Source organism: Callospermophilus lateralis, chromosome 16, assembly GCF_048772815.1.
Source record: "Callospermophilus lateralis isolate mCalLat2 chromosome 16, mCalLat2.hap1, whole genome shotgun sequence".
NCBI classification, from domain to species: domain Eukaryota; kingdom Metazoa; phylum Chordata; class Mammalia; order Rodentia; family Sciuridae; genus Callospermophilus; species Callospermophilus lateralis.
Window position 1 is genome coordinate 34,371,333 of NC_135320.1, and position 27,922 is coordinate 34,399,254.

The 27,922-nt window shown below is 33.8% G+C and overlaps 1 protein-coding gene across 14 annotated transcripts in view; it reads right to left on the reverse strand.

Moving 5' to 3' along the window:
- Stau2 (staufen double-stranded RNA binding protein 2) overlaps positions 1–27,922 on the reverse strand; it is a 311,629-nt gene that overhangs the window by 88,379 nt on the left and 195,328 nt on the right. For 13 of the 14 annotated variants that reach the window (XM_076835703.1, XM_076835702.1, XM_076835711.1 and 10 more), the window contains 2 exons: positions 26,688–26,995; positions 4,568–4,681 (listed from right to left, as the gene is read on the reverse strand). In XM_076835703.1, the coding sequence (XP_076691818.1) occupies positions 4,568–4,681; positions 26,688–26,995 (422 nt within the window). The remainder of the gene's footprint in view (positions 1–4,567; positions 4,682–26,687; positions 26,996–27,922) is intronic. The other variant, XM_076835710.1, reaches the window with a different exon arrangement.

The following is a 27,922-nucleotide window of genomic DNA, read 5'->3' on the forward strand; positions in this document are numbered from 1 at the left end:
GGGAAAGTTCTGACTTCGGGGCTATAACTAGAAGGTAACTGATATAATTAGAGGAGATAGGAAAAGATACTCAGTAACATCTCATTGTGATGAGGGAAGGTGCAGAAAGGGTATCAGCCAGAAAGAGAAAGTAAAGAATAACATACTTGGTGAATTATATGAAGCTATGAGATTTCAAAACCTATTACTAAGAATTACGCTTTAATAACATACACTAACCAATATAACTTTAATAGGCTATACTAAAAAATATTAAGCAGATCCCTCACTAGCTGAATGTGTTTTTTATTCAACTTACTTATAAGGATGTCCTTGAAGTCACTATATGATCTATAATTTTTAAATTTCATAAGACAACTGGCTCACCAAGGACGAAGGTTAGAAGCTCCTTATTTTTGTATGCTCCAGTGTATAGTGAAATACTGACAACCTTGTTCACTAAAGCTAATACACATTTATTGTAGAAATAAGTATCTGGAAATTTAAACATTGTTTTTGTTCTGGACAACTAAACATTCTAAAGGAATGTGAATTTCTAATATCACCCATTTATGATGCATAGGAAAAATGTAGAGCATTCCCACCCAGACAACATGGGGGACCTACAGCCTGAATGACTGTCTAAATGAGAATTCAGAGTTTCTCATTTAGAAACTCTGACTCATAATAGTTATTATCATTCTAGGAAGTCTGAAGCAGGTCTTACTAGGTGCTAGCATTCAGAGGGGCTCTAAGCTAGGCATTCCAAAGTGGAATTAACATACCAGAGTATGAAGAGGCAAGAAGAAGCCATCCTCCTACATTTCCTTGGGGTCAGTACTGTATAAGTAACTGATAAAACAATAAACCTAGCTTTTTTTTTCTTTAAAAATATGTTTATTCAGGCATTATCTACAAACAGTAATACTTACCCTTTTTGGAGAACAGTTCTGTGAGTCAGGAAAATGTATAGAAATACTTCTACCACCACAATTATAATACGGTCCATTTCCACCATTCTGAAAAATTCCTTCAGAACATCTTCTTCTCAATCCCTCTCCACATCCTCAGACCCTGGCTGAGTCTCCTACTTCTATAGTTTTGCCTTCTCAAGAATTCATATAAATGGAATCTACGATATGTAGTCTTTGAGTGGTTTTTTTCACCTACCATCATGTAACTAGCCACAAGGCCCATGAGACTGGGACACAGTCAGTGAGAAGGGAGGGGCAGGAACTGAGACTGAAAAAGAGGAGGGGGGTCAAACCACAGAGAGGCTTGTATGCCATGTCTAAAATTTTGCCTTTTAAGTAGGTATGAAGGGAAACCTTTTGAAGGTTTTGAGCAGTTGAGTAGCATGATTAACTTAAAAATAATTCTGCCTATTGTACAAAAGACAATAATGGGAAAAATGTAGAACAAAAATGAAACTACTTTATAGAGGATACTGCAGTTTCTTGTGTTTAAAATAACAGTGACTTAAGCTAGTATGGAAACAATTGAGGACTTGGGAAAGCAGCTGATAGTGAATTACAGAAAGAGCTGCTGGGACGCGTAGCATGCTGGGGGACAGAGGAGTGAAGGATGGTTTCAAAGATGTCCTGGGCAACAAGGTAGGTGGGGTCATTTACCAGAAAGGGGAAAAGGAAAAGACAAGGGAGGAGGGAGCAGCAAGTTTGATAAGGGGAGATGGAAAATTAAGAGCTCCACAAATTTGAGTATCTTTAGGATACAGATGGTACTGAATCTTTCCCCTGAGCATTTAGCATACTTGTATTTGATAGAGAAATTTTATTTAATAATCCCTTCCTTGTTACTCTTTAATACAGTGAATGAATGCACTGAATAATATATTCAGTCTCGACTGCACTGAATTCCTTGAGTTAAATTTACAAAAACAAGAAGATAAACCATAAAGGCTCAAAATGAGAGAGCTCTTTCACGTCTCCATTTCATTTTCTAAATAGTTAAGAGCATTTGAGTTTCATAAGGCCTCTAAATCTTATGTATACTTTTTTTTCTTAGAAGACCAATTTCATTTGAATCAACTCAATCCCTCTGGAGACAGAGACTCAAATGAATTCAGAAATATATTTTTAAATTATCATAACTTTTCTTGCTTTAACATGTTTTCCCATTCACTCACATTGAAAAATCAATTGTTGAAAAAGTATTTAGTGGTTCCTCCTTTCCACATTATGAGACCAAGTCTATCTTGTTGGTATATCAAAAGAGTAACTTTTGATCAGTTAGAACTTCAGGATGGGGAGCGGGTAATGTGGCAACATGATGTGGAAAAGCCAGAGGTTGTGGAGTAGAGGTTTACTTTGTGTCTTCCGTCATGAAGGAACCTATCTAAGTACAACGGAGGACCATTGATCACACCAATATCCCCCACTGTACAACTCTGAAGCCACCAAAGTGGTGTTCAATGCACACGATGATCATTTCTTCAGAGATCCAGTCATGTATTCATTCATCATTTAACTATTATCAACATCTCCTGAAAGTTCATTTTTTTAAATCTCAAAACTCCATGAAAATTTGTTATCTGTAACAAATTATTCTTGCTTTAACTAAAAATGTCTTTATTTACTTACCATTAAGTAAAATTGACATTCCAGATAAAGTGAAAGACCACTACGTACAGTTGTATAGATTGTCAAGGAAGCACTGCTTACACTGTAGGTATTGTGGGTCTATTACAAAAAAATGTTCCTTTGGACATAAGTAAATTGCCTTGAGGAAGAAGCACTGTTTTTCTAATTTGTAAAGGTGCCTCATGCGCTAATAGCAGCCCTGGATTTGGCACAAACCTGAAATAGCCTCAACATATTACACGTGAAGAAGCCAAGTTCCAAAGAGGTGAAGAGAGAATATCCACAACTAATTTATGGCAGAGTTGAATTTGATCCTAGTCTCCATTCCCAGTCCAGGGCTTTTTAATAGTAACATGCTACCTTTCAGATGTGTGGTATATTGATGCACTCTTTCAATTCTTTGCTCTGTTTCAGAAAAGACTTTTGCAGAATGGATACCCCAAGCTGCTCAAGCCATTTGTTTCTGCCATGAGTGGAGACAGAGAGAGATAGGGTGGTAGCTATACTTGTCAAATATTCAAAGGGGTGAATATACTAGACTAAGTTCCATGAGAGCAGAAAACATGTCTAACATTCTCACTATGTATCCTTAGCACACATCTATAGCTTAATTACAGTTGTATATAACTTATAAGAAATTTATTACTTTCTGTCAGTGAGTTAAAGTTACACCCCTCAGATCCTTACTGTACTGTCTTTTGTGCTCAGGCAAACATCAATGTAATAAAAACACTGAAAAGCACTGGCATGTTCTCTAGCTATTTTCTAGATCAACATGCTACACTATTTATTTTTGGTTAGGTTCACTTAAACAGGAGCAGTAATATCAACCACAGAATCATAAAATGTGAGCAATGGGATGCATCTTATGTCATTTAATCTAACTCCCTCATTTAACATTCTAGGAAGCCAAGTAAAACAAAGTGATAGAATCCATCCAGGTAACACACCTAACTTTTGCCATAATTAATCCTAAAAGTCATATTTTCTGGCCCTAAATTAGTTGCTCTTTTCTGAACACACATCTCCCCACTAATCAAGAAATAATGACTGGAAATCCACAATGTCAGAGACATTGTGCACTGGTAGGCATGCCTTTAATGGGGTTTTGTTTTTAGTTGGACAATGATAAATCATGAATTTGAGAAAATGCACTATTATGTTCTTTTATTCCCTCCATGCAAGAGGCACTACTCAGAAGAAAAATGATTAGTCAGAAGACTACTAGAAGTCCTGAAATTTAGCAAAAAATGGATATGAAAGTATGTTATGCTTGTTCTGTACATTGTTAATTTAGAAAGCATAGCAGGTTAGTCATATAGTAAAACTGTGTATGTCTATTTACTCTGGCTCCAAGTTAGAAATTCTATGACCTAAGTAATTAGTATAGTCTAATGTGATGATTATTTTCATTGAAAATACATGCTATCTTGTAAACAGGATGTTCTCAAGCAGCTATGTAAACTAAAGGAATGTGTTTATTTAGAAACAATATACTTTCAGATTTTCAGTTTGATTTCAGAAATAAAACTTTAAAACAACACTGGAACTTCACTTCAGAAATATCCCAAATTATGGGACTAAATTGATGGTTCTTAAAGTTCACATGGTGAACTTTATACACATGGTGAATATTATACAAAACTCTTCTCTAACAGAACCAAATGAGCATGAGACTCCAGTATTATCTATACTCTCTTATGTTTTTATTAAAGAGTAAAAGAATATAGAGGGAAATTATTTGTTGTAAGAGAATTCTATATTTATAATGAACTACAAACAAAAAAGTCTAAAATCATTTAAATCCCCTACAATATATTTCCCAACACAAACTATTTTGATTTTCAAACATCTAGCAAATGGCGCTAGTAGATAATAAATATATGACGGAAAGCAAAGCTATATGTGTGCATATAAGCTTCCATTCTGCTGGCCTCCAATTTCTCAGCGGGGCCATAATGCAGCAAGATGGCAGTGGCATATTATACCTGGTTATGGCTGGCTTCAACGGAGCTTCCAATAGCATGGAAAGTCATCTGCACAGGGGCTAAGGTCAGACAGGTCACATATTCTTTGCCACTTTGTTTATCACAGTAGTGAACCTATAATAGAACACACGCAATCTGCTGAACACCATTTCTATGAGGGAGTCAGATGTAAAAGGTCCTTTTTCAAAGGTTCTAGATTTAAAAAAAAAAATTCAAATAATTTATGCAGAGCATACCTCAAATACTTAAAACCTATGAACCCTCCAATTTTCTATGGAAAATCAATTCCATTTTAACCCATTTTGTCCCATTGTCCCAGATTAGAACACCTATAAAAACTTTAAATTGAGCAAAAAATATGCCACTTACGGTAACTTTGAAATAATATTTGAATATTTAGTATGTTCACAAAATGGAAAACTTGGGATTTAATGGGTTAAGTCTTTTTGAGGTTTTAAGGGAGTTTAAGAAATGCCTTTTTATTATGGCTAGTATAAAAATGCACAACTAAATGCTACATCTATCTTTAAGGTCCAGCTTTTCAGGATGCATAATGTATAAAGGACTCAAGTTTGTAAGCATTAGTCAAAGTCCATTTGATTCTAATGGAAATTTGCCAACCTGAATTTTCCCTCATCTTTGACTCCACATGTATGTGATTGCTGTTTAATTGGGAGTGACAATTCTTCTCTTTCTACATTATAGCCCCTTCAAAATCAGTGAATATATGTGTTTGTCACTATACATGTTCTGTTTGAAATTTTGATATTATAATCAAATTGAATTAAATTGAAATGATTTATGAAGTGCAGACTAAAATAAAGTTACAAGAATATTATTTTTCTTTTAGCTAAATATAACTAACCATTATTAAAACCACATGTAAGACAATCCATATCAGAGGTAAGGCATATGTGATAGACGAAAGTATAGGTCCAGTTTCATATTAAGAAAATTTTCATCTTTCCATTTATCTACTTTCAAAAAAGTTCTGTTTTTTAAACTGTAAGCCAACAAGGTAATAAGAGTATTGCTTTTGTGATAAATTAATAAAAATATATCTATAAAATGGAATGGGATTCCTACCAATCATATTAGAGGGAAAACTGGTTTTATTAGTCATAACTTGCTCAATTTGTTAACGTGTACATATTTAGAGTAAAGGTTTAGATGAGAATTTTGAATTTCTAAGCAAGAAAATTAATATATAAGTTCCTTGTCTGAGGCTTTATTCTAATAGCTACATAATGTTCAGACACCCATATACCTTTATTACAGAATATGGCCCACATTAATTTTGTCATGTATAATAAGAATCTGACTGAAAATTATAGCAATATGAATCCTGGTCTAATAGTTTAATAATTCAACTGTTTTAAACCAGTAGGGTTGTTAAGAATGGCCATCATTTTCCCTGGAGGTGGGGAAATTTTCCTCTTGGGAATCTATGAAAGGTAGCATAGGGCTCAAATCAAGTCAATATAAAAGCCTTGTTTCCAAAGTACTATAAAGATTTTGTTATAAAAACATTTTTTCCTGAGTTAACCTTAGAGAAAAAGATTTGACAACAGTTCTAATTCACTGTACTATAACTCCTGAGCAAATTAAAAGCTCAGTCTATGTACAGGAGTTAAAAAATGTGGAAGTGTTGTTTACTATGTGTCAGCTAGGTATGATGGGAAAAAATGTAACTTATCACATAACAGGTTTATGCAAAAGCCAATAAATGGTGACACTATAACAGCTACAGTTTGCAAGCATTTATGGTATAGTTAAAATATTATGTCTGATATAGTGCTATTATAAAACATGCTCTTTATAAATTTAATAAAACATAATCACCCATTCAATTCCAATTGAAAGTATATATGAAAGATATGACACTCTCCTAAAAACACAGTTGATACTCTTGTATGTGAGCTGACTTATTGCATTTCTATTCTTTATCCTAAAGAAATGAAAAATAGAAAAGATAAAAAGACAATTATAGTTGAAAAGATAGGCTTCAAACTTGGTTTTCGTCAGTGGTTTGGATGTCATAACTGAAAGATTTAACTTTTCTCCTGACTATATACAAGCCACCATGAGTCAATTACCTAATAAATACTATGGACCCATGCAATTCATGTGTGAAAGATAAATATAAAGGTGCAAGTTAGCACACAGTTCCAACGATGTCACATCTCTATTGTTGTGTCCTCCAGTATTCTCCCATAGTAATTCTTAGCTGGGCAACTAGATGCTCAGAGTAAAGACTATACTTCTCAAGGTTCCTTGTAGCTATGACTGACCAGATGTCCAAGGAGACTGTAACTGAAAGAATTCTCTGGCAGTTTCCTGGAAACTTTTAAAAATAGATTTCAAATGTATGCTTTTTGATCTCCTTTACCTATTTTTGCCAACCTGCGCTTAAAGAGTGTTAATATTGCCATCATGGACCCTGAGGAAGAACACAGTCCTTGAGGACTTCATGGAACAGCATTATACCTGCCTTAGACTCTAAGCTATGGGCTTTTACATATGCAAAATTCAACCTCTACTCTGTTTATGTCACTGGGTGTTTTATCATTCAAAAGAAACCTAATTCTGACAAGATGTTTCCTATGCCCCCAAACTGACACCAAGACTCATAGCCAATCACAAAAGAATCTCCAGAAAGCTGCCAACATTTAGAACTTAGCCTTAATTTCCTTCCCTCACTCTCTTTATAAAAAGTTAGCATAACTGGTCCAACCACAAAGAATCCACATAGGAACAGCAACAGTAGGTTAATGGGAGGAAATAATCTGGATTTGTCAGCCTTATGAGGAATAGAGTATTTTCAGTGAATGAGGTAGCTCTAAGAGACTAGTTGACAGACAGTGGGAATACCTATACAAAAGCAATACTGACATTTCATTCCCTGGTGAGAGGCTTGCTACGAATTGAACCCTCTCAGTTTAAGTTATGTCCCTGGCAGTCTGGAAGCACATGAAAATGCAGCAACAAGGCTTGGATGTATTTGAGCACATGTTGAAGGAGTCTCAAGGCACGTAGCATACTTGAAAAACAAAAATGATGAAGCAAGACATGCTCATCCCAGATTTTCATGGCCCTTGCAGGAAATGATAAGAGAATCTTAGCAGAAGATTGAAACCCACCAACAGTGAAAACCACCAACAGAGGGGACTAGGGGCACAAACCATTAGTAAAGCCCAAAGGAAACAGTTGCCTTTTAGGACCAAGGGAACTGGGAAAACCTGAGCACTACCTAAAGAAAACCATAGACATCATCCATGTGGAAACCAGCAGTGGATGAAACTACACTAAAAAGTGCCACCTCCCCTTACTCTAGTCCCAATCTGAGCTTTCTAAGACCCTAAGGGTAAGGTCATGAAATAGAAGTAAATTGTGGAAGAAAGTGTCTAAGAACCAGACCATGCCCCCATCTCACCAATGACCAACACAAAGATGTGGGAGTGAGAGAATGAGAGGAAGAGAGCCATTAAGTCTACTGAGCCAAAATGAATAACTTGCAATGGAAGGATATGACTTGTAGTTTTGCACTGAACTGGACTAATTTTTAAAAAAATTTTAATCAATTAATTAATTAATTTGGTGCTGGGAATCAAGGATCTCGTGTGTAAGACAAGCCCTGTACTACTGAGTTACATTCCCAGCCCTTGAACTAGATTTTTTAAAACTAAAGGTAACTGATAAACTAAAGGACTTGGCAAAAATAGTACAAATGAACATGAATAAGAGATTTGATAAAGCACAGAGGAAAGCAGTGACTAAAGAAATATAAAAATCACTTCATATTTTCCTCTGATTGCATTGAGATTTCCCAATAAACTGGATGAGAAATATGTGAAAAAGTACATGAAACTATTACTCAAGGACTCAATTTTAAATTAAATAAAACATAACGTGTAATAAAAAGCCTTAAGTATCATGTTTTGCATACTTGACCAATGAAAACAAGTTTGATATGGCTCTCTTCAGGTATATATTTTCTTCTTGGAAATAAAAATAGAAATGCTAGGACAAAAGCAGTGTGTTTCCACAACTGTGACCCTAGAAAATCCAGTTTACAATGTCTTAGGTAGGACCTTGATTTTGATGAAATAAATGAATAAAGACAATTTTAGAAGATTACAAAAGTCATCTCCCTATATTTAAGATTTACTGTTTACAAATCTTACCACTTTCTGTTTTTAATATTTTAAAATGTAAGCAGTGAATGTTGTACTATTTGTTCTGGATTTATAACACTAGTCAACAGCTATGTATTGACATTTTGTTTCTTATGAACTTATAAAAATAATTCCACTAAAAGGTGAGTCATAAATTAATATGTCAGTTAAATAACCTGGATTCATTTGAAATTTGCAAACCTATAGTGATTTTAAAATAAATTTCCTAGTATGATTTGCACTCCAATAAACCCAGATGAGATATGATACTTATACATTCTGACATTTTTCTTGCCAGTCTAAAGATTACCTTTATAAAAATTATTTCAACTCTTCATATAATGTAAGAAACAAAATACTACTAGTCTTACAAGTATCTTATATAAAAACCTAGGTATGTGAATTTTTTATACCCATTTGAAAATATGAGGGACTATGCAAATGAAAATTGCTCTTTATCTCACCCCAAACTGTTTCCTGCAGAGCTGAAGGTCCTTGATGTTGCAGGACTACTAAATACTTTACTAATCTCAGCAGAGAACTGGTTAACTGCCTGTCTGTCAGATGTCTGTACTGGCCACCTCCTGTGGGGACAAAAATGAGGAGAGTGTGGAAAAGACTCACATTTAAAGAAAGCTGCTCCTTAGATCATAAAGGAAAAATAAAGGCCTACATATTCATATGTGATACACTCCACAGTCACTGATTAAGACAGCACAGGTTTGATTAGCACACCTGAGGTTCATTGACCTGGGGCCTACTTCTCAGTAGCACATAGCAGAGCCACAGAAGTCATCTTGGCTACTGCACAGGAGCCCCACCCACAAGAGTAAAGATAGCAATGATCTAAGAAAGGGCAGCTTTAACACTAAACCTTAGGATACTCAAAACATGCTTGATTCTTGCAGAGTCTGCATACCAGCTGCATAAAAGAACTAAGTTTTGTTAACATAAATAGCATGTTCTTAGCAAGGTATGAAATAGATTTGTTTCATGAATATTGACCTAAATAAGTAGAATGAGTGCATCTTAAATATTTATTAACTATTTTCTTTTTAGATCACATATGAATTATCTTACTTGGGTCAACCACAGTCAATACGACAAGTCTACATTATATTTATATGTAAGTAATTAATTTATAATAAATGAATAAGATTAGTTTATCCATGAGCCGTATTTAGACATGACTGGTTCACAGTGTTTATTAAAATAAATATTAGATATTCTATTACTATAACATTCCAAAATAATAAAAGATGACAATACGTATAGCTTTAAGAATATTAACATGGATAATGTCTGTTACTGACTTCCTCTAAAGATTTTTTACTCAATTTCATATCTAACAAACTAACACTGTATCATTTGTAACAAAAATGTACACATACAACTAACATGCTCAGCCACATACTAGTCTTTTAGTTGATGAGTAATCTCTTTCACTCAGTCTTATCACATTAATGCCTCCTAAGGGACAGGAGTAAATGAATAAATGAAATCACATAAGAGACTGAAACACAACTGGAAGTTATCTTTTCTATCATTTAGAAATTCTGTGTTTGGAATAAACTTTGCAAATTACATATTTATGTTTGGTTTTCAAAATCTGGCATTAATATATAAAGATTTATCTGTAGTGCAAGTCATAGATAAAAAATATGTAGTAAATAGCAACTAAAGATGTATTGTGAGCACTGATTTTTAATAGTTACTTTTATTTACCAGAAAGGAGTTGCTTTCTTCTGTAGTGCATACTCATGTTGTTATACACCCACATACATTTATTTATGTGTAAGACAAGCCACATGAAAACATAAAGGGTTTTTTAAGAAAATAACTTTTTAATAAGGAAAAGTCTTTCTCAAGGTCAAAAGAATACTACAGTTGTATAGGCAGTCAATGTATCTTTAAAGTTAAACTAATGAAAACTCCTCTCTCAATAGGGCCAAGTCTATCACTTCCCAAATATTAGAATTCAATTGTATTGGGTATCACTTCAAAAAAATGGTATAAAAGACAAGATATTACCAATCTTTTCATTACATACTGGCTTAACTAATAATGGATTTGATTATATTTTTATTTGTTCTTTTATATATAGAATATATTTTGACATATTTATACAAACATGGTGTACATCTTATTCTAATTAGGATCCCAGTCTTGTGGTTGTGATGTGGAGATTAACTGTGCTGTTTTCATATATACATAGGAAAGTTATGTCAGATTCATTCTACTATCTTTCCTATTCCTGTCCCCCCTCCTTTCCCTTCATTCCTCTTTGTCTAGTCCAATAAACTTCTATTCTCCCACCACTTCTTGTCGTGTTAGCATCCACATATCAAAGAGATCATTCGGCCTTTGGTTTTGGGAGATTGGCTTATTTTGCTTAGCATAATCTCCAGATCCATCCATTTACTTGCAAAATTTTATCCTTTCTACTCAGGAATTACATAGTTTAGAAATATACAATACATACTTGTATTTAAAACAGTTACATTCTTACAAAAAGACCATGTATGACTTCTGCTACGAGGCAAGATGAAATAGATTTACTTTTTTCTTATTCTTCCTGCTAAGTACAAGTAAAGGTAATAGCTCTTGATGTTATACATAAACATAAGAGAATGCAGAAAAGTGGAAAGAAGGAGGAAGACCACCTAGGGGTTTCAGGACTCAAGGAAAACCACAGTGGTGAATCCCTAAATTTTCTTTTTGTTTTAAATATCCTGGATTAAGAGAACCCAAGAATCTGGAAATTCCAATGGGTGTCAATAAAAACAAAACAAAAAACCCTAAGAAAGCCTGCTCTAACCAGAGGATCATAGAAGCAATAAGCTAGCAAGATAGAAAACTTTTAGACAGTAATTACAATCACATGGAAAAAAAAAATGGGAAGAGTCATTCCTAATGCTAATAACAAAGGCCAAATGGGGAGCCCTATATTTGTACCCTCAGCAGACTTCAATAAGGCAACCCAATTCCCCTGCTAGTGTGGTAAAAGAGATGGGACCATGGATAATCAAGAGTTTTTAATCCTAATGAATCCTGGTGCACCTCCACCTAGTGACAATGAAGTACCCTACCTCTCCTTGCCAAGGTGCTAACAGGAGAGGCATAAATGGAGGTGAGGATTTTCACCTCCATCCAGCTGTAATAAAGTCTCTCTCCTCTACCAGATGTCAGGCGAAACCAAGTGCAAAACATAAACTCCTAGTTGGTGCCGCGTCAGAAGAGGCTTGCTAAAACTGAGCTTTTAGGTATACAGCACTCAAAATGTCCAGAATTCAACAGAACATCACTCCTTATATCAAGAACCATAGTTTCAGCTTGAATGAGAAGACAATTACCAGATGCCAATAGCAAGATGACACAGACATTAGATTTACAAGTATCGTAAAGTAGCCTTAATAAAAATATTCCAATAGGGGCTGTGGCTGTGGCTCATGTTAGAACCCTCGCCTAATGTGTGCGAGGTCCTGGGTTTGATCCTCAGCACCACATAAGAGTAAATAAATAAAACAAGGTACTGTGTCCAACTACAACTAAAAAAAATAAAATAAAATAAATTCCAATAATTAGCTGAACTTGAAATAAATGAAAAATGACAGTCTCATCAAAGAAATAGAAGAAAACAGATGGTCCTAACAGCAAAATGGAGAAAGTAGAAGAAAGAATCAGTGAATTTGAAGATAGAAAAATACAAATTCTCCAATCTGAAAAACAGAGAAAACAGAATGAGAAAAATGAACAGAGACTCAAGAATCTATGGGACCATAACAAATGATATGGTAATACTTGTTTCATCAGAGTTCTAAAAAGAGAAGAGAAATATGTAAAAATGAAAAATAATTCAAAGAAATAATGATTATAAATTTACAAAATGTTGGTAAAAGATATAAACCTCACTCCTTTAAGAAGGCGGAAAAACACAATAAACACCAAGAACCCAGACATATAATAATTAAACTTTTGAAAATTAAAGAAAAATCTTGGAAGCATCGAGAAAGAAACAACCTCTAACCTATAAAAGTAAAACAATTAGAATGAGAGCATTTTCTCAACTGAAATCATGAAATGAAAGCCAGAAGACACTGGCATATTTTATTTTTCAAGTGTTGAAAGAATTGTCAACCTAGAATTTTATGGCCAATGACAATATCTTTGGGGAATGAAGAGGAACAGAAAACATTCTCAAATGGAAGGGAACTGAAAGTTTGTTGTCAGTATATCTACCATAAAACAATGGCTAAAGTTAAATTCTTTTTTTTTTTTATTGGTTATTCAAAGCATTACAAAGATTGCAGAATCACATCGGTTACACATCCACATTTTTACATAATAACATAATAGTAACTGTTGTATTCTGCTACCTTTCCTATCCTCTACTATCCCCCCTCCCCTCCCCTCCCATCTTGGAAAAATAAAAGCAGGAATCTTGGGACTCCATCAGGAAGGAAGAATATAGAAAAGAGCAAAAATACTTGTAAATACAATAGATTTTCCTTCTTTTCTTTAATTTTCTGAATAATCTTTGACATTTGAAGTAGAAATTATAGCACTGTCTGATGCTGTTATTAACATATATATAGAAAATATTTAATAATTATATTACAAACTAAGGCATACAAAGAAGCACTGAAAAAGGCACAACAAAATGGAGGGGGGGAGGCACAGCATCATTTCTGTGATAGCCTTACTAAAAATAACTATTAATCTAATCATAAAAAATTAGAAAAACCCAAGTTCAAGAAAACCTTATAAAACAAGAATGGCGGCCATTATGAAGTCAAACAACAAGTGCTGGCGAGGACGTGGGGAAAAGGGTACACTTGTACATTGCTGGTGGGACTGCAAATTGGTAAGGCCAATTTGGAAAGCAGTATGGAGATTCCTGGGAAAGCTGGGAATGGAACCACCATTTGACCCAGCTATTCCCCTTCTCGGACTATTCCCCAAAGACCTTAAAAGAGCGTACTATAGGGATACAGCTACATCGATGTTCATAGCAGCACAATTCACAATAGCAAGACTGTGGAACCAACCTAGATGCCCTTCAATAGATGAATGGACAAAAAAAAAATGTGGCATTTATACACAATGGAGTATTACTTAGCACTAAAAAATGACAAAATCATGGCATTTGCAGGGAAATGGATGGCATTAGAGCAGATTATGCTAAGTGAAGCTAGCCAATCCCTAAAAAACAAATGCCAAATGTCTTCTTTGATATAAGGAGGGCAACTAAGAACAGAGCAGGGAGGAAGAGCATGAGGAGAAGATTACCATTAAACAGGGACAAGAGGTGGGAGGGAAAGGGAGAGAGAAGGGAAATCGCATGGAAATGGAAGGAGACCCTCATTGTTATACAAAATTACATATAAGAGGAAGTGAGGGGAAAGGGAAAAAAAAACAAGAGAGAGAAATGAATTACAGTAAATGGTGTAGAGAGAGAAGATGGGAGGGGAGGGGAGGGGAGGGTAGATAGTAGAGGATAGGAAAGGCAGCAGAATACAACAGACACTAGTATGGCAGTATGTAAAAACGTGGATGTGTAACCGATGTGATTCTGCAATCTGTATACGGGGTAAAAAAATGGGATTTCATAACCCACTTGAATCAAATGTATGAAATATGATATGTCAAGAGCTTTGTAATGTTTTGAACAACTAATAATAATAATAATAAAAAGAAAACAGCCAAAAGAAAATCTTATAAAACAAATGATCAAGACTTCAAAACTGTCAAGATTATGAAAGATTGAAAAAAAAATGTTACTTAGAAGAGACTTGAGAATTAACAACTAGAAGCAAGGTGGGACCCTACACTGAATCCTAGACCAGAAAAAGGGCATTAGAAGAAAAACAGGTAAAATTTGAATAAGATCTTTAGATTAGTTAATAGTATTTAACAGTGTTAATTTCCTGCTACATTTTATTATGGTTATAGAACTATTAACATTAAACTCACTAATACTTCTCTGAAAGTCCATTTTCTTTTCTAAGGGGCTATTTATAGTAGAAAATAGAATGCTGAATGCTCAGAATTAAAAAGATTTGAAAGCCAAGCAATTATTAGACTAAGGAATAAACCTAAGTTTTTCTATGCATAAAATAATTTTAGAATAAGAGAATCTTCAGGCAATGAAATTAAAGTTTATCTGCTATAGTTTAGATCTTGAAAATCTCCTACCAGCCCATGAGTTGCAAAGTTGGTTCCCAACTATTAGAAGATAGTGGAACCTTTAGGAGTGTAGCTTAGTGGAAACACACTAGGTTGCTGGAGGCGTGCCTTAAGGGAGATACTTAGATACTGGCTTCTTTATTTCTTTTTGCTTCCTGGATTCCATGAGGTAAACATGCATTCTCTGCCATGTGCTCCCACCATGAAGTACTGTGCTGCCAAAGATCAAAGCAACACACCCAAGAAACCATGGACTGAAGCCAAGTTCAAGGCTAGCCTGGGCAACTTAGCAGGACTATCATAAAAATAAAATGGGCTGAAGACGTAACTCAATGGCAGAGTGTTTGCCTAGCATGTGTGACATGCTAGGTTTCATACCCAGTCCCACAAAAAAATAGAAGCCTGCAGCCTCACCAACTAAAGGAGTAAGAAGATAGAGCTATAACAAAAAAATAAAATAAATTCCAATAATTAGTTGCACTTGAAACAAATGAAAAATGACAGTCTCATCAAAGAAATAGAAGAAAACAGATGGCAGAAAAGCTAGACATTTAAGGAAGAAATCTTAGATATCACAGAGCTGCAGAAGTGATACAACATCAAATCTGAATATAAACTCCATCCAAATCGTAGCAGACTGCTAAACTTCACATATACAAGGAGACCCTAAACCGCCTGGTGTGAAAATAAGCAGAAACCAGCGAGAGTTGGTAGAGATTTAAAAGTTTGCTACTTTTTGAATTGAGTACAATTTCCTGGAAATTTAGGGGGTAAATGCTAGAAGCTAGAAAAGGCAGAGAATGGATCCCAAAATCTGAGCATAAACTCAGCTCAAATTATCATCTTATAGCTATAGTATGCAGGCACAGGGGAGACTACAAGAGGAAAAACTACGTTGGAGGTAAAAGAACTGAATGGAGACTATTATCCAATGGCTATCACCAAGGGAAACAGTTTTAATCAAAGCAACTTAACTGATAACTAGATAAAAAAAATGACTAGAGTTGATACAACATGTTATCCACAATGTACATTTTTCAAACAAAAGTTAAAAACATGAAAAACAGTAAATAGTTAATCACATGAATAAGGCTGTCAATAGAAACTGATCACTACAGGGTGGAGATATTGAAATTAATTGACAAAAAATTCAAGCAGTTAACCATAAATAAATTTGAAGAATTGAAGGGGGCTAGAGGTATAGCTCAGTGGTTGAGTGCTTCCCTTGCACGTGTGAGCACTGGGTTCAATCCTCAGCACACATAAAAATAAATAAATAAAAAATAAAGATATTGTGAGCATCTACAACTGAAAAAAATATTTTAAAACAAGATTTAAAGGAAAACATGATCTCAATAGCTACACAGACATGGATCTCAACAGAGAACCAGCACTATTTAAAAATCCAAATGGATGTTAGATTTTTAAAAACACAGTAAGTAGAAATGAAAAAATTATTATATGGGGTCAAGAAAAGAATTGGAATATAAGATAAGTGTAATTTTGTGGGTTAGTCTCTGTATTTTCTATTCTGTACCATTGGTCTACCAATCTTTTTTGGTGCCAGTACCATGCTGTTTTTGTTACTATTGCTCTGAAGTACAGTTTACTCATACATTGCTGGTGGGACTGCAAATTGGTGCAGCTAATATGGAAAGCAGTATGGCGATTCCTTGGAAACTGGGAATGGAACTACCATTTGACCCAGCTATCCTTCTCCTCGGTCTATACTCAAAGGACTTAAAAACAGCATATTACAGGGACACAGCCACATCAATGTTTATAGCAGCACAATTCACAATAGCTAAACTGTGGAAGCAACCTAGACGCCCTTCAGTAGATGAATGGATTAAAAATGTGGCATATATACATAAGGAATATTACTCAGCAATAAAAGAGAATAAAATCATGGCATTTGCAGGTAAATGATGGCATTTAAGACAATGCTAAGTGAAGTTAGTCAATCTCCCCAAAAAACCAAACGCCGAATGTTTTCTCTGATATAAGGTGACTGAATCACAGTGGGGTGGGGTGGGGGTAGGGTGGGGTGGGGGAGCATGGGAGGAATAGACTAACTCTAGATAGGGCAGAGGGGTGGGAGGGAAAGGGAGAAAGCAGGGGGTTAGCAATGATGGTGGAATGTGATGAACATCATTATCCAAGTACATGTATGAAGACATAAATTGGTGTGAACATACTTTATATACAAACAAAGATATGAAAAATTGTGCTCTATATGTGTAATAAGAATTCTAATGCATTCTGCTGTCATGTATTTAAAAAAATAAAATCAATTTAAAAAAAAAGAATTGGAATAGAGGTAAGAATTGGTAAACTTGAAGATAGATCAATAGGAATTATGTAATTCAAAAAGAATAAAGAGTTCAGAGACATGAGGAACAATATTAACATGTTCAACACATGTATAACTGGATTATAAAAGCAGAGGATAGAGAAAGAGTAAATCATTTTTTTGAAAAAAGTCAAAACTGGCTTATAAAAGCTATCTTATAGTTTTATGAATTTAAATGAATTCCAAGCTCAATTTAAAATCTTCCTAGACTGAGCATAGTCAAACTGGTGAAAAACCAAATATAAACGAATATTGTGAAAATAGCCAGAGAAAACACAATACATTATAAATGTAAGTCTGGGAAAAAATGGCTATTCTGCAAGAAAAAAAGAGCTTCAACTCTTATCTCATAACCATACATAAAAATTTAACTTTAAATACATCTTAGCATTAAACATTAAGGATAAAACCATAAAATAAAATAAAGATAAAATCTTTAAGACCTTGGAGTAGTCAGACATTTCTCAGATAAGACCAAAAAAGCATAAGTCATGGGGAAAAATATGAAAAGTTTTATCAAAATTGAAAGCTTTTCAAAATATCACACTAATATAATGAAAGGACAAGCCATATGCAGGGAGATAATATGCAAATGACTTGTATTTAAGATATAAGGAACTCATAAAAATCAACAATAGACCAAAAAAAAATTAGAAACTGAGCAAAAAAATATAGACACTTCACAAAGACATACAACCAATAAACACAGGAAAAGAAACTCATGATTCCTCATCAGTGAAATATAAACTAAAATTTTAATGACATACCACTATAGGCTCAATAGAGTCTGGCCACAGTAATATATGGAACCCTCAAAGATATTACTGGTAGGAATGAAATTATACAACATATTGAATAAGAATCTGTTTTTTTAAATAAAATTGTACATACACTTACCATATGATCCAGTAATTCCACTTCAAGGTATTTTTTCAAGAAAATTGAAAACACATGTCTGCATAAAATTTTATATGTATTGTTCACAAACAGCTTTATTTGTAATAGCCCCATACTAAAAAAAAAACCCAAATGTCCATCAGTAGGAAAACTGGACAATTTATAATATATATCCACCATAAAAGGGATTAGTGCTTAGCAATGAACAGGAACAAAACACTGATTCACAAAACAAATAAATCTGGAAAATATTGTACTGAGTAAAAAAAGTCAGATACAAAATTGTACATATTATATATTCCATTTGTATTAATTTTATATTAATTTCTTTGAAAAGGTAAAAAACAATCTTTAGTGCCAGAAAGAATACTATGGTTGTCTGGAGCCAGAGAAGGTAGAAAAACCATGAGCAAAGAGGCACAAAGACAATTTATATAGTAATGGAAACAGTCCCTTTTCACTGTAGTGGTAGTTACATGGTTGTATACATGTTTTTTTCACTGTAGGAGCTTAACGCTATTTGAATTTGGCGTATGTTCAGATGTGATTTCCTGCCTTTCCACCTGTCCCCCCAACACACATACCCATTCTAATGCTAGTTCCATGAGGCAAGAACCTTGACTGTATATTCATGATGTATCCTCAGTGCCAAGAAGTATACCTGGCTTGAGATACTCAATACACATAGGTTGAATTACTGAATAAATGACTCCTGTGTGTTAGTATTCATTGGGAATCTTTATTAGGAATTTGTTTACTTTCCCTAGTCAATCCTATTTACTTCTGTGCCTCAAGTACATCTATATACTAATGACTCTCAGGTCTGTGTATCTTATTCTTTCTCCATGATCACCAGAGCCATTTTAATCGACTATTGGACAATTTCACTTGAACGTCCCACAAGCAACACAAATTCCCCATGTTCAATATGGAACTCTCAACTTTTCATAAGTTTATTCATCTCATCCATACTAAAAATAAAACATTGCCTAGAATACCTCCCATTCATACTACCTCATTTACTCAAGTGGTTTCTACACCGCAACACATTAACTCCTGCTGCTACCCTAAGCAGCCTACTAAAAGTGTCCTCTCAGAAGCCAGCACAAGGGATCATTTAATTCTCCCAAATGCATGTTAGACAACTGTACCCCAGCCCCACTCCTCTATGCCCACTGGTTCTGTCTTAATTCAATCTTTATTTTTTTCCCCTGGATTTGTGTAAAACCACTCTAAATCTCTTTCCTGGTGGTCTCTCTTTTCCTTTTCCTTTTCTTTTTTCTTTTTGGCGGGGGACAGGGGTATCTACTTCTTCTTTCACACAGCTTACAGAATTATCTTTCCAAAAAAAAGAACCACATAACTACTCTTTTAAGGTCTCTAATTGCTTAAAAAACTCAAACCCCAATAAAACACACATATCAATTCAGCCTCCCCATCAGCCACTTGCACTTTTAAGTATTTTCTAAAATATCATACCCTTTTATGTCTTCAGTACTTTGTTTTTTTCCAACTATAATTCCTTTTTTTAAAATTCACCTTAAGTTTCTATGTACTCTTGAAATCTTAATTATTATTTAATTAATATTAAATTATATATTAATTCAAATGTCCCTTCTGCTGTCAATTTTTCTCTAACAGGGAAAAACTGTTTATACCCATTCATGATTCTACACATCAATTATCACATCTCAAATTAACATTTACAAAGTTACGCTATGACACACAATATGTGGGGCAGGCACTATACAATGTTCCACATTATTTCATGCAGCATGCTAAAATTTAATTATTTTTATCAAATTGTTGTGTAATGTTTGAACACTTATCCCTACCTAGAAATTGAGCTAATTTGTGATAGTAGTTCATCTTTTGAATATTGGTTTATTTACTTGTCCAGTCCCCAAATGGCCATAACTTACTCTGCATCCACTGCTTAGCATGCTACTTAGTATTTACCCAGAATGAATAAACAAATATTCATTTCCTGTTCTTCAATGGAATTAATTTGAATGTTCAATGGCATGAAATTCTACAGCCAGATTAATTTCATAATCAAGTTCTTCACACGCTCGCTTGAAAAGATTAAAAACTGTTCATAATGTTACCAAGAAGTTAATAAGAGATGTTAAAACTGTAAACTTGGTATCAAGTAGTCCAGTCCTTGTTTTCTCAAATGTTCCAACCAATGGACTTAATTATTGACTTCTCTTAAACTTAAAAAAAGTGATACAGATAAAAACAAGAAGTTTTTAAAATATCCATTTTGTCTGTTAAATTTGCTTTTTGATGGGACCACATAAAGATGGCAGAATATTGTAGAATATAAAATGAGTCAGGGTTTAAAATAAACTAGTAATCCCATAGGGGAAAACAAATATACCATATTATAAAGTGATGTTTTATTTATTTGCCCTTAAATGTGCATTTACATATGAAATTTAATTTTAGAATAAAATCCAACATCCATTCCAGCTCAAAAGTGTCAAAATCTAAAATGTCTCACACTCAGTTGTGTATAGAGTTAAGAATAGAACTAAATATATGAACGAAATCTATGATTAAAATAAACCAATATCTAGAAGACCACCACAAGTCAGTCCTCCCCCATGGACCAGTCTTCAAACATTAAACAATACTATAATTTAAAAAATACATACTTGTAAGCAAAAATGTATCAAGACACTTGCAAAATAGCATATATAATGCCTGCTTCACTATCTAATATAGCAAGCCAGTCAATAAATGTCAGTTTCCTTCCTTTGTTTATCCATTTATCTCCTAAATGAAGTAAGTTAAAGCAGGTACTTTTTTGTTTGTGTTGCTTTTTTGTGAGTGTGCAGAAATTCTTGACATGTGGTATTTCCCATGCTGTTCTCTTACCAGTTGCGTCTGGTAAAGACAGAAAAATATATATGAAATTTTAGCCATTGCTGTTTGTTCAAAAAATCTCTCTGGGGCTGGGGATGTGGCTCAAGCGGTAGCACACTCGCCTGGCATGCGTGCGGCCCGGGTTCGATCCTCAGCATCACATACAGACAAAGATGTTGTGTCCGCCAAATACTAAAAAATAAATATTAAAATTCTCTCTCTCTCTCTCCCTCTTTCTCACTCTCACTCTTTAAAAAAAAAAATCTCTCTGAATGTTGGAGGGAGGGCAACACTGGGACATTTCAACATGACTTGGAATGGAGTGAGGTAATATCTGCCAGCCATGTAATGGGTACTATATTTAATCTTATGTCATTAGGTAAAAGGAAATGTAACCCACATTTAGATGAAAATGGTTTTTTTTCTTCAGGCTTTGATTTTCAAATAAAATTTTAAACAATTTTCATGTTGAGTTGAAAATCTCTTGTGATACATAGAAAGCTACGGATTGTTCTACTTAGGGAGTACACATAGTAACAGTCATTTTTTTTTTCTGTACCATGGTGGCTCATTTCAGGTCTACACCAAAGTTTCTGTGTTAGAAATGGCTCTTACTGGGGCTGGGGATGTAGCTCAGTTGGTAGAGTGCTTGCCTTGTGTGGACAAGGCCATGGGTTCAATTCCCAGCACCACATGGAAAAAAGAAATGGCTCTTAATTGTGCATGTATATTAACTTAAAAATATTTTATGTGCCTTACTATGTATACACTGTACATGAAGGGTTAAGATGAGTGTCTTTGACCTTTTGAGTTCTTAGTTACATACTGCTGTGACTGAGGGTGGCGTTAGTACCAAATAGTTATTGCAGCAATGATGAACTGTTTTACTCCAAGTCTGCTTATTTCTTACCTGTATTATTGTTACTCATCAAAGTGTGTTTTTATCTGCATCAATATTTCTTTCTTCAAATGTAACACTTTTCTCCAGTTTATAATTTCCATAAAATGAGTTGATGTGTAACTCCACTGGTTTTTGTGGAAAATCAGTTATATCTGCAAACCCCTGGGGGTTTGGTCAGCATATAAGGTCTGAGGGTATCTGACATGATAGGTCATAAACTTGGGCTGCCCATTCGAAGAACACATCTGAGTTTTAGGATAACTATAGGAAGACCGAGCCTTTAGGAGAGTTCAAATACATACCTAAATTTCCAGGGACTTTGGAAAGCAGTAGAAGCCAAGTTTAAGAGAGATTTTCAAAGAGTAACTGAATCAGCATCATCTGCTGACCCCATTCCAAACCTTCAAATGTGCTTTGCTCATTTATAGTACCATTTGTTTAACAGACTAGGTGAAAATCTGAGCTAAGATGAAATAATATGTTATGCTTCAAGGACAAATTAAAAATGAGGGAGAACATATTTCTATGTGAGTATATATGTGTATATGAATGATTTCTTTCTGCATCTTTTCCTACTGATAAATTATAAAGTTTCACTTAAATTAGTCTTTTTACAAAATGGATACCCCATTCTTCAAAATACACACACACAAGCTAAAAATAATCACTTCAATAATAAATATATGGATTACAAAACATGAAATACAGGGAAGATGATAAAAAAGAGATAGGAAAACGGATGATGATTTTCAGATTCTCAGGGCGCCCAGCCACCCCTCCCACCCTACCCACAACCCCATCTCAATGTAGTCTATACTAAGATCATAGTGTTAAATACTTACAAGAAACCTGTAACTAAAAAGAAGACTGCTATAGTCGTATTAAATTTCACAAAAGTAGACAAATAAATTGAAATATATTAAGTGCAAATTATATTTGAAAAAACAGTTTTTAATGGAAGTAGACCTTCTCATCTTGCTGGAAATAACACCATCATCTAAAATTCACCATGGTGAAAAGCCTTCTAGAAAACACTTCTTGATTTTGGAAAATATGCCAGTGAAGTTTAACTAAACTATTAAGTGCTCCTTTATATTATTTATATATATTTATATTTAATATCTTTATGTTATTTATATATACTTATAAACATATACTATATATATATTTAGTATGTCATATTTTACTCTGAAGTTTTCACAAATTGTACTATTCAATGGATAATGATCACATGAAAGATATAGAATACAAATTGAAATTAAATCCATCTAGAAAAGATAATTTACTAAAATAATCCATGCATTCCTAATCTAATCATTTTTCTAATGGCTCATTTAGGAACTATTTATATTTATTAGTTACAAAAGAGTTTTAGTATAATTAGTATGGAAAAGCATATTAAAGACATAAAACAGAATAATGTAAACATGAAATCTACTTCAGTTCAAATGCACAGCATTTCAAGAACATTTTTGCCATAATTTTCTTTAAAAAGCTAAATGATTTTGAAACACTGTAGTATTATAATAAAAGATTATGAAGTATACAAAAAAGGAATTCTAAAACACTATAGTATTGAATGAGCTTTTGAATGAGTTTATAAAATGTGTAGAAGTTATGGAAGGAGACTGAATATGCTACACAACATCTGAGGTTCACAGAACTACTAACATAAAACTTTTCTAAAAGTAATAAATCACTGGGTGTGGTGGCATCTGTAACCCCAGCAACTCAAGAAACTGAGGAAGGAAGATTGCAAGTCAGACTTGCAAAGACCTAGCAAGAACCTCAGCAACTTAGTGAGACTCAGCTTCAAAAAAACAAAAGAACCGCAGATTTAGCTCAGTGGTAAAATGCCCCTGGGTTCAATCCCTAATACTATTATCATTAATAATTCATTAATCAAAAATCATTTAAGAAAGTTCAAGTTTTAAAAGAAGATAATTAAAATGCATTAAAAACTCAAAAGAAAAAATATTCATTTATGATGAAATTCAAAGGTTTGCTTCTAAAATGATAAAAATCTGGGCTGAGGTTGTGGCACCACATATAAATAAATGAAAAAAATAAAGGTCCATCAACATCTAAAAAAATATTTTAAAAAACTGATAAAAATCTTCAAGTTAAGTCCAAGCCAGGGTAAAAGAATCACTGAGAATGTACAAGTATTGCGTTGTTTTCTGTTCTGTGAAATTAGCTCTTAATAACTTGAATTGTATAATAATTTTCCTTGTTGTAAATATAAACAAAAGGATGTGAATTTAATACCTACATTCTAACAAATAAATTAACCTTGTAATTTATAATATAATTTCAACTATGAAATGAAAAGACTAAAGACTATACAATGAAAACAGTTATAAGTTAAAACAATTTCATTTTCCACATACTCACATATTTTTACTTGGTAATACAATATAGCCGTCACATACAATAGCTTGGTTAGGATTAAATCAACTTGCAATGGGCAAAGGAAGGCCAAAGAAAGGTTTATACAATATTCAATAAGCAATAATATTTGTTCAGTGTGCAATAAAATGAAAAGGTACTAACCTAGAAATAAAGAAAAAGAATTTATTGTTTTTAAATTCCAGAAATAAAATTAACAGAATGGCATATTATCCTTAACAAAACTGGTCCTACAATTTCTAAACTATTGTCTAATTAAAACATTTAAGAAATAGAAACAATCTACATGTTTTTCTACTAGGTATATACACCTATCTAGAAAGAAATAAGGCTTTAAAACTCTTAACTACAAAGAACTCTCTATGGTGACATGAAAATGAGCTATGCATGTGACAAACACGAAGCCACTTCCCACAGAGATTTTGTTTACTTCCCAGCTGTGGTTGTGATCCATTAGCAACAATATTTCACATCAATACCAGCTCATTCAACCAAATAAGCATAGTAATGTTTATATTCATTAGCATGTAAAATTCACAGTACACAGATCTGGAAATGTTTAACTTGTCCATAAATAAGAGTATATTGTCTCAGTGTAAGTTTTAAAAGAAGAATAAGAAATCAGTCTGATAATGGGGGAAGCAGATTATATTTTGGCTACAGTGAAGATATGTTCAAGTTACAGTTGTTGTCATTGTGAAGAACTAACAAATGAAAACAAATTTAAAAAATTAAGTTCTTCTGGCAACAAAATTATATCTATTGTAATACTGTTAAGCAAAAAGTCAATTCAGAGCTTCAATGCAATTTTTGCCTTCTATAAAAATGTAGTGTTATGCTCAAACATTTCTAAATGACTAGATTTGTAAATAAGCAGTTAATTTCTTTTCATCAAAATTTATTTCTAATTCATACTATGCAGATTGTAGGTAGAACTAAATGCTACTTAACTTTTTTCTAGTACCTTAACTATATGAATCAAGGTCTTTTTTTTTTTTAAACAGTGATTTATTGTGATTCTTAAAGTAAACAACAAAAGAAAATTCTAAAATTATAACCTGCAATTAAGCATTTGAAATTTCAGATGACAGAGCCAATAGTTGGTAACAGCTTCTTTAATTTCATATTAATAGTCCAATTAAAAACACTAACAACTACCTAGCAATAGATTTGAAAGAATCAGAAGGATTCTGTGAAGGAAAAAAACAAAACCAAACATGCAAAATGCCCCCCAAAACACATGATCCTCTCTCATTTTATAATCTAAAATTGTAAAATGATTATAAATACATGATCATTCTACATAATACAGATCTTCTAGAGCACTTCTAAGGAAATTACAGTTTTTGGTCTTAAAGAATAAGACTAAGATGAAAAGGGGGATAAGAACAGCGAGATCTGGGGAGTAGACCTTTCTACACGAGCAAGCTGCAGTTCATCCAGTTGAGATGGTGGTTACAGTTCAGCACATGATTTTCAAGGCAACTAAGAAATCAGGATGTGTGTTTCCCTTTCCTGGAGTTAATAATTCTTTAAAAATCTCTAAAACATCCATAAAGAAGTGTTGGACTTTTTGTTTCCCCAAAAGGGAATGAAGAATAAATAAGTGGGGGTGGGTATTTCTATCCCCAAATTCACACATACAAGTTAAACCCAATGAAATAAAGTTGTTGGTACCATCAGAGGCAGTTGCTACTCTACCTAGATGGTTCAAAACATGATTCAATAAAACAAATACATATTATTATGCCTCAAACAACTAGAAAGTGTTTCATTATTATTCAAATACCATGTTTAATAAATTCCTAAGGTAATAGACTTCGATGATGTTAAATAGTGTACCTGAATCATTACTAGCAATAGAATGTCAAATTCAAAATTGTTATAAAAGTAAAGCCATCATTAGAAAAACTCAACCTTAATGTTGAAAGAGGGAGAAATGAGTGAAATACTAACACCAAATATCTGAAGGCAGAATATTTGTTTGTGGAAGACTGAGTGAGAAGATAGATGCACCCAACTGGAAGACAAAACAGAGTATGAAAAAATGTTTATAAAAAAACAAAAGAAAAGAAAAAGAAGAAAAAAGAAAATCAGAGAAAGCCAGGCAGCAAAAGAATTATTGGACAGACAAAAAGTAAGAGAAAATGAGGCATGTATATATGGTTCTCTTTTTTTTCTGTGCTCTGTGTTCCTAAATAATTTAAGATGTAAGTGGCATAAAGGTCACACTAGCAGACAAGAATGGACCTTCTGATGGATTGAGATGAAGGATTTGGGGCTAATGAATTGTTTTGCTTTTTGTTGTTTTTGCTTTTTAATTCATACCTGAAAGCCTTGAATCCTTGCTAAATATTCCAGTTGTTTTGAAGGTTGTACTGGAGAACAAGGGGGAGTAGGAGAACTTCCTTTTAAACCTATGGCTTCAGCTGTAGGAGATGTTCCATTCATAAGGAGTTCCCTGGCAATTGTAGCTGAACTATTCGATGTGGGAGATATACTGAAGAAAGAGCTTGAGGGTTGGTTCATATCTTTGGGTGACAAATAGCCTAGAGTAGTGCCAGAGATTACTTTGTGACGGCTGGCTTCCATCTCTTGATAAACATCAGGAGACAAATGAAGAATTCCTTTTGGAGCTATAAATAAAATGAAGAAACACTGTTATTACACTTAAAATAATTGAGAACAAACATGTTATAGCATTGTTAGCTCAATGGCTTCCTTAATTTAGTAACAAAGAAAGGAGAAGCACTGCCAATCATTATCATCCTCATGCCTACAGAGGCAACTGCAGCTTCTATTTAGAGGTGAATAAAAAAATATATAAACAAAGTTATAAAGTATGTGTCAATATTCCTAAAATCAGAAGTTTAAAAAACTCCACAAAAGTGGTTTCAGTGGAAATGTGTGGTAGGAAAGCCATGGAAGAATAAGGGAAATTGACGTGTGGAAATATAATGAGGAAGAAGATAGGATATATGCAGTATCTTTACCCTGAAGTTCAATATTTTATGTCTCATAAATAGAAAGGAACTGCCCCCATTATACGCAGCAACTCAGGTATAAAAGATAAAATGAAGGCCATACCAGTCCAAACATTTTCAGAGACACAAACCTATATATGCAATGGCCTACTGGTCCTCTCTTTTCCACATGGATAACCCACAGAATATTCTAACTCATGAACATGTCAGAAAGGGCATACTCTTCCCAAACTGACACTATCCCTATCTTGCTTAGTTAATTATGACACCACCATTTATATGTGTATTGCCCAACTTATACTTTTGGAAATTACCCCTGATTCACCTATAACTAAGTGTTCATTCCAACATCTCTAGAATTTGCCCTTCATCATCTGGTACATTTGTTCAAGTCAGGCCATGGAAAGGTACTGTAAGCGAAAGGAGCGAGACGGGTGCTATGTCATCAATTAGAGGAGTTTAAACACAGAGGCACCCTTTGCTTTGACTACCATTTGTCTCAGAGATGTTTCAAGCCATATTTCACACTGCTTGTTCTGATGCCTTCTGTTTAGATATTAAGCTCAAATCATACTATCT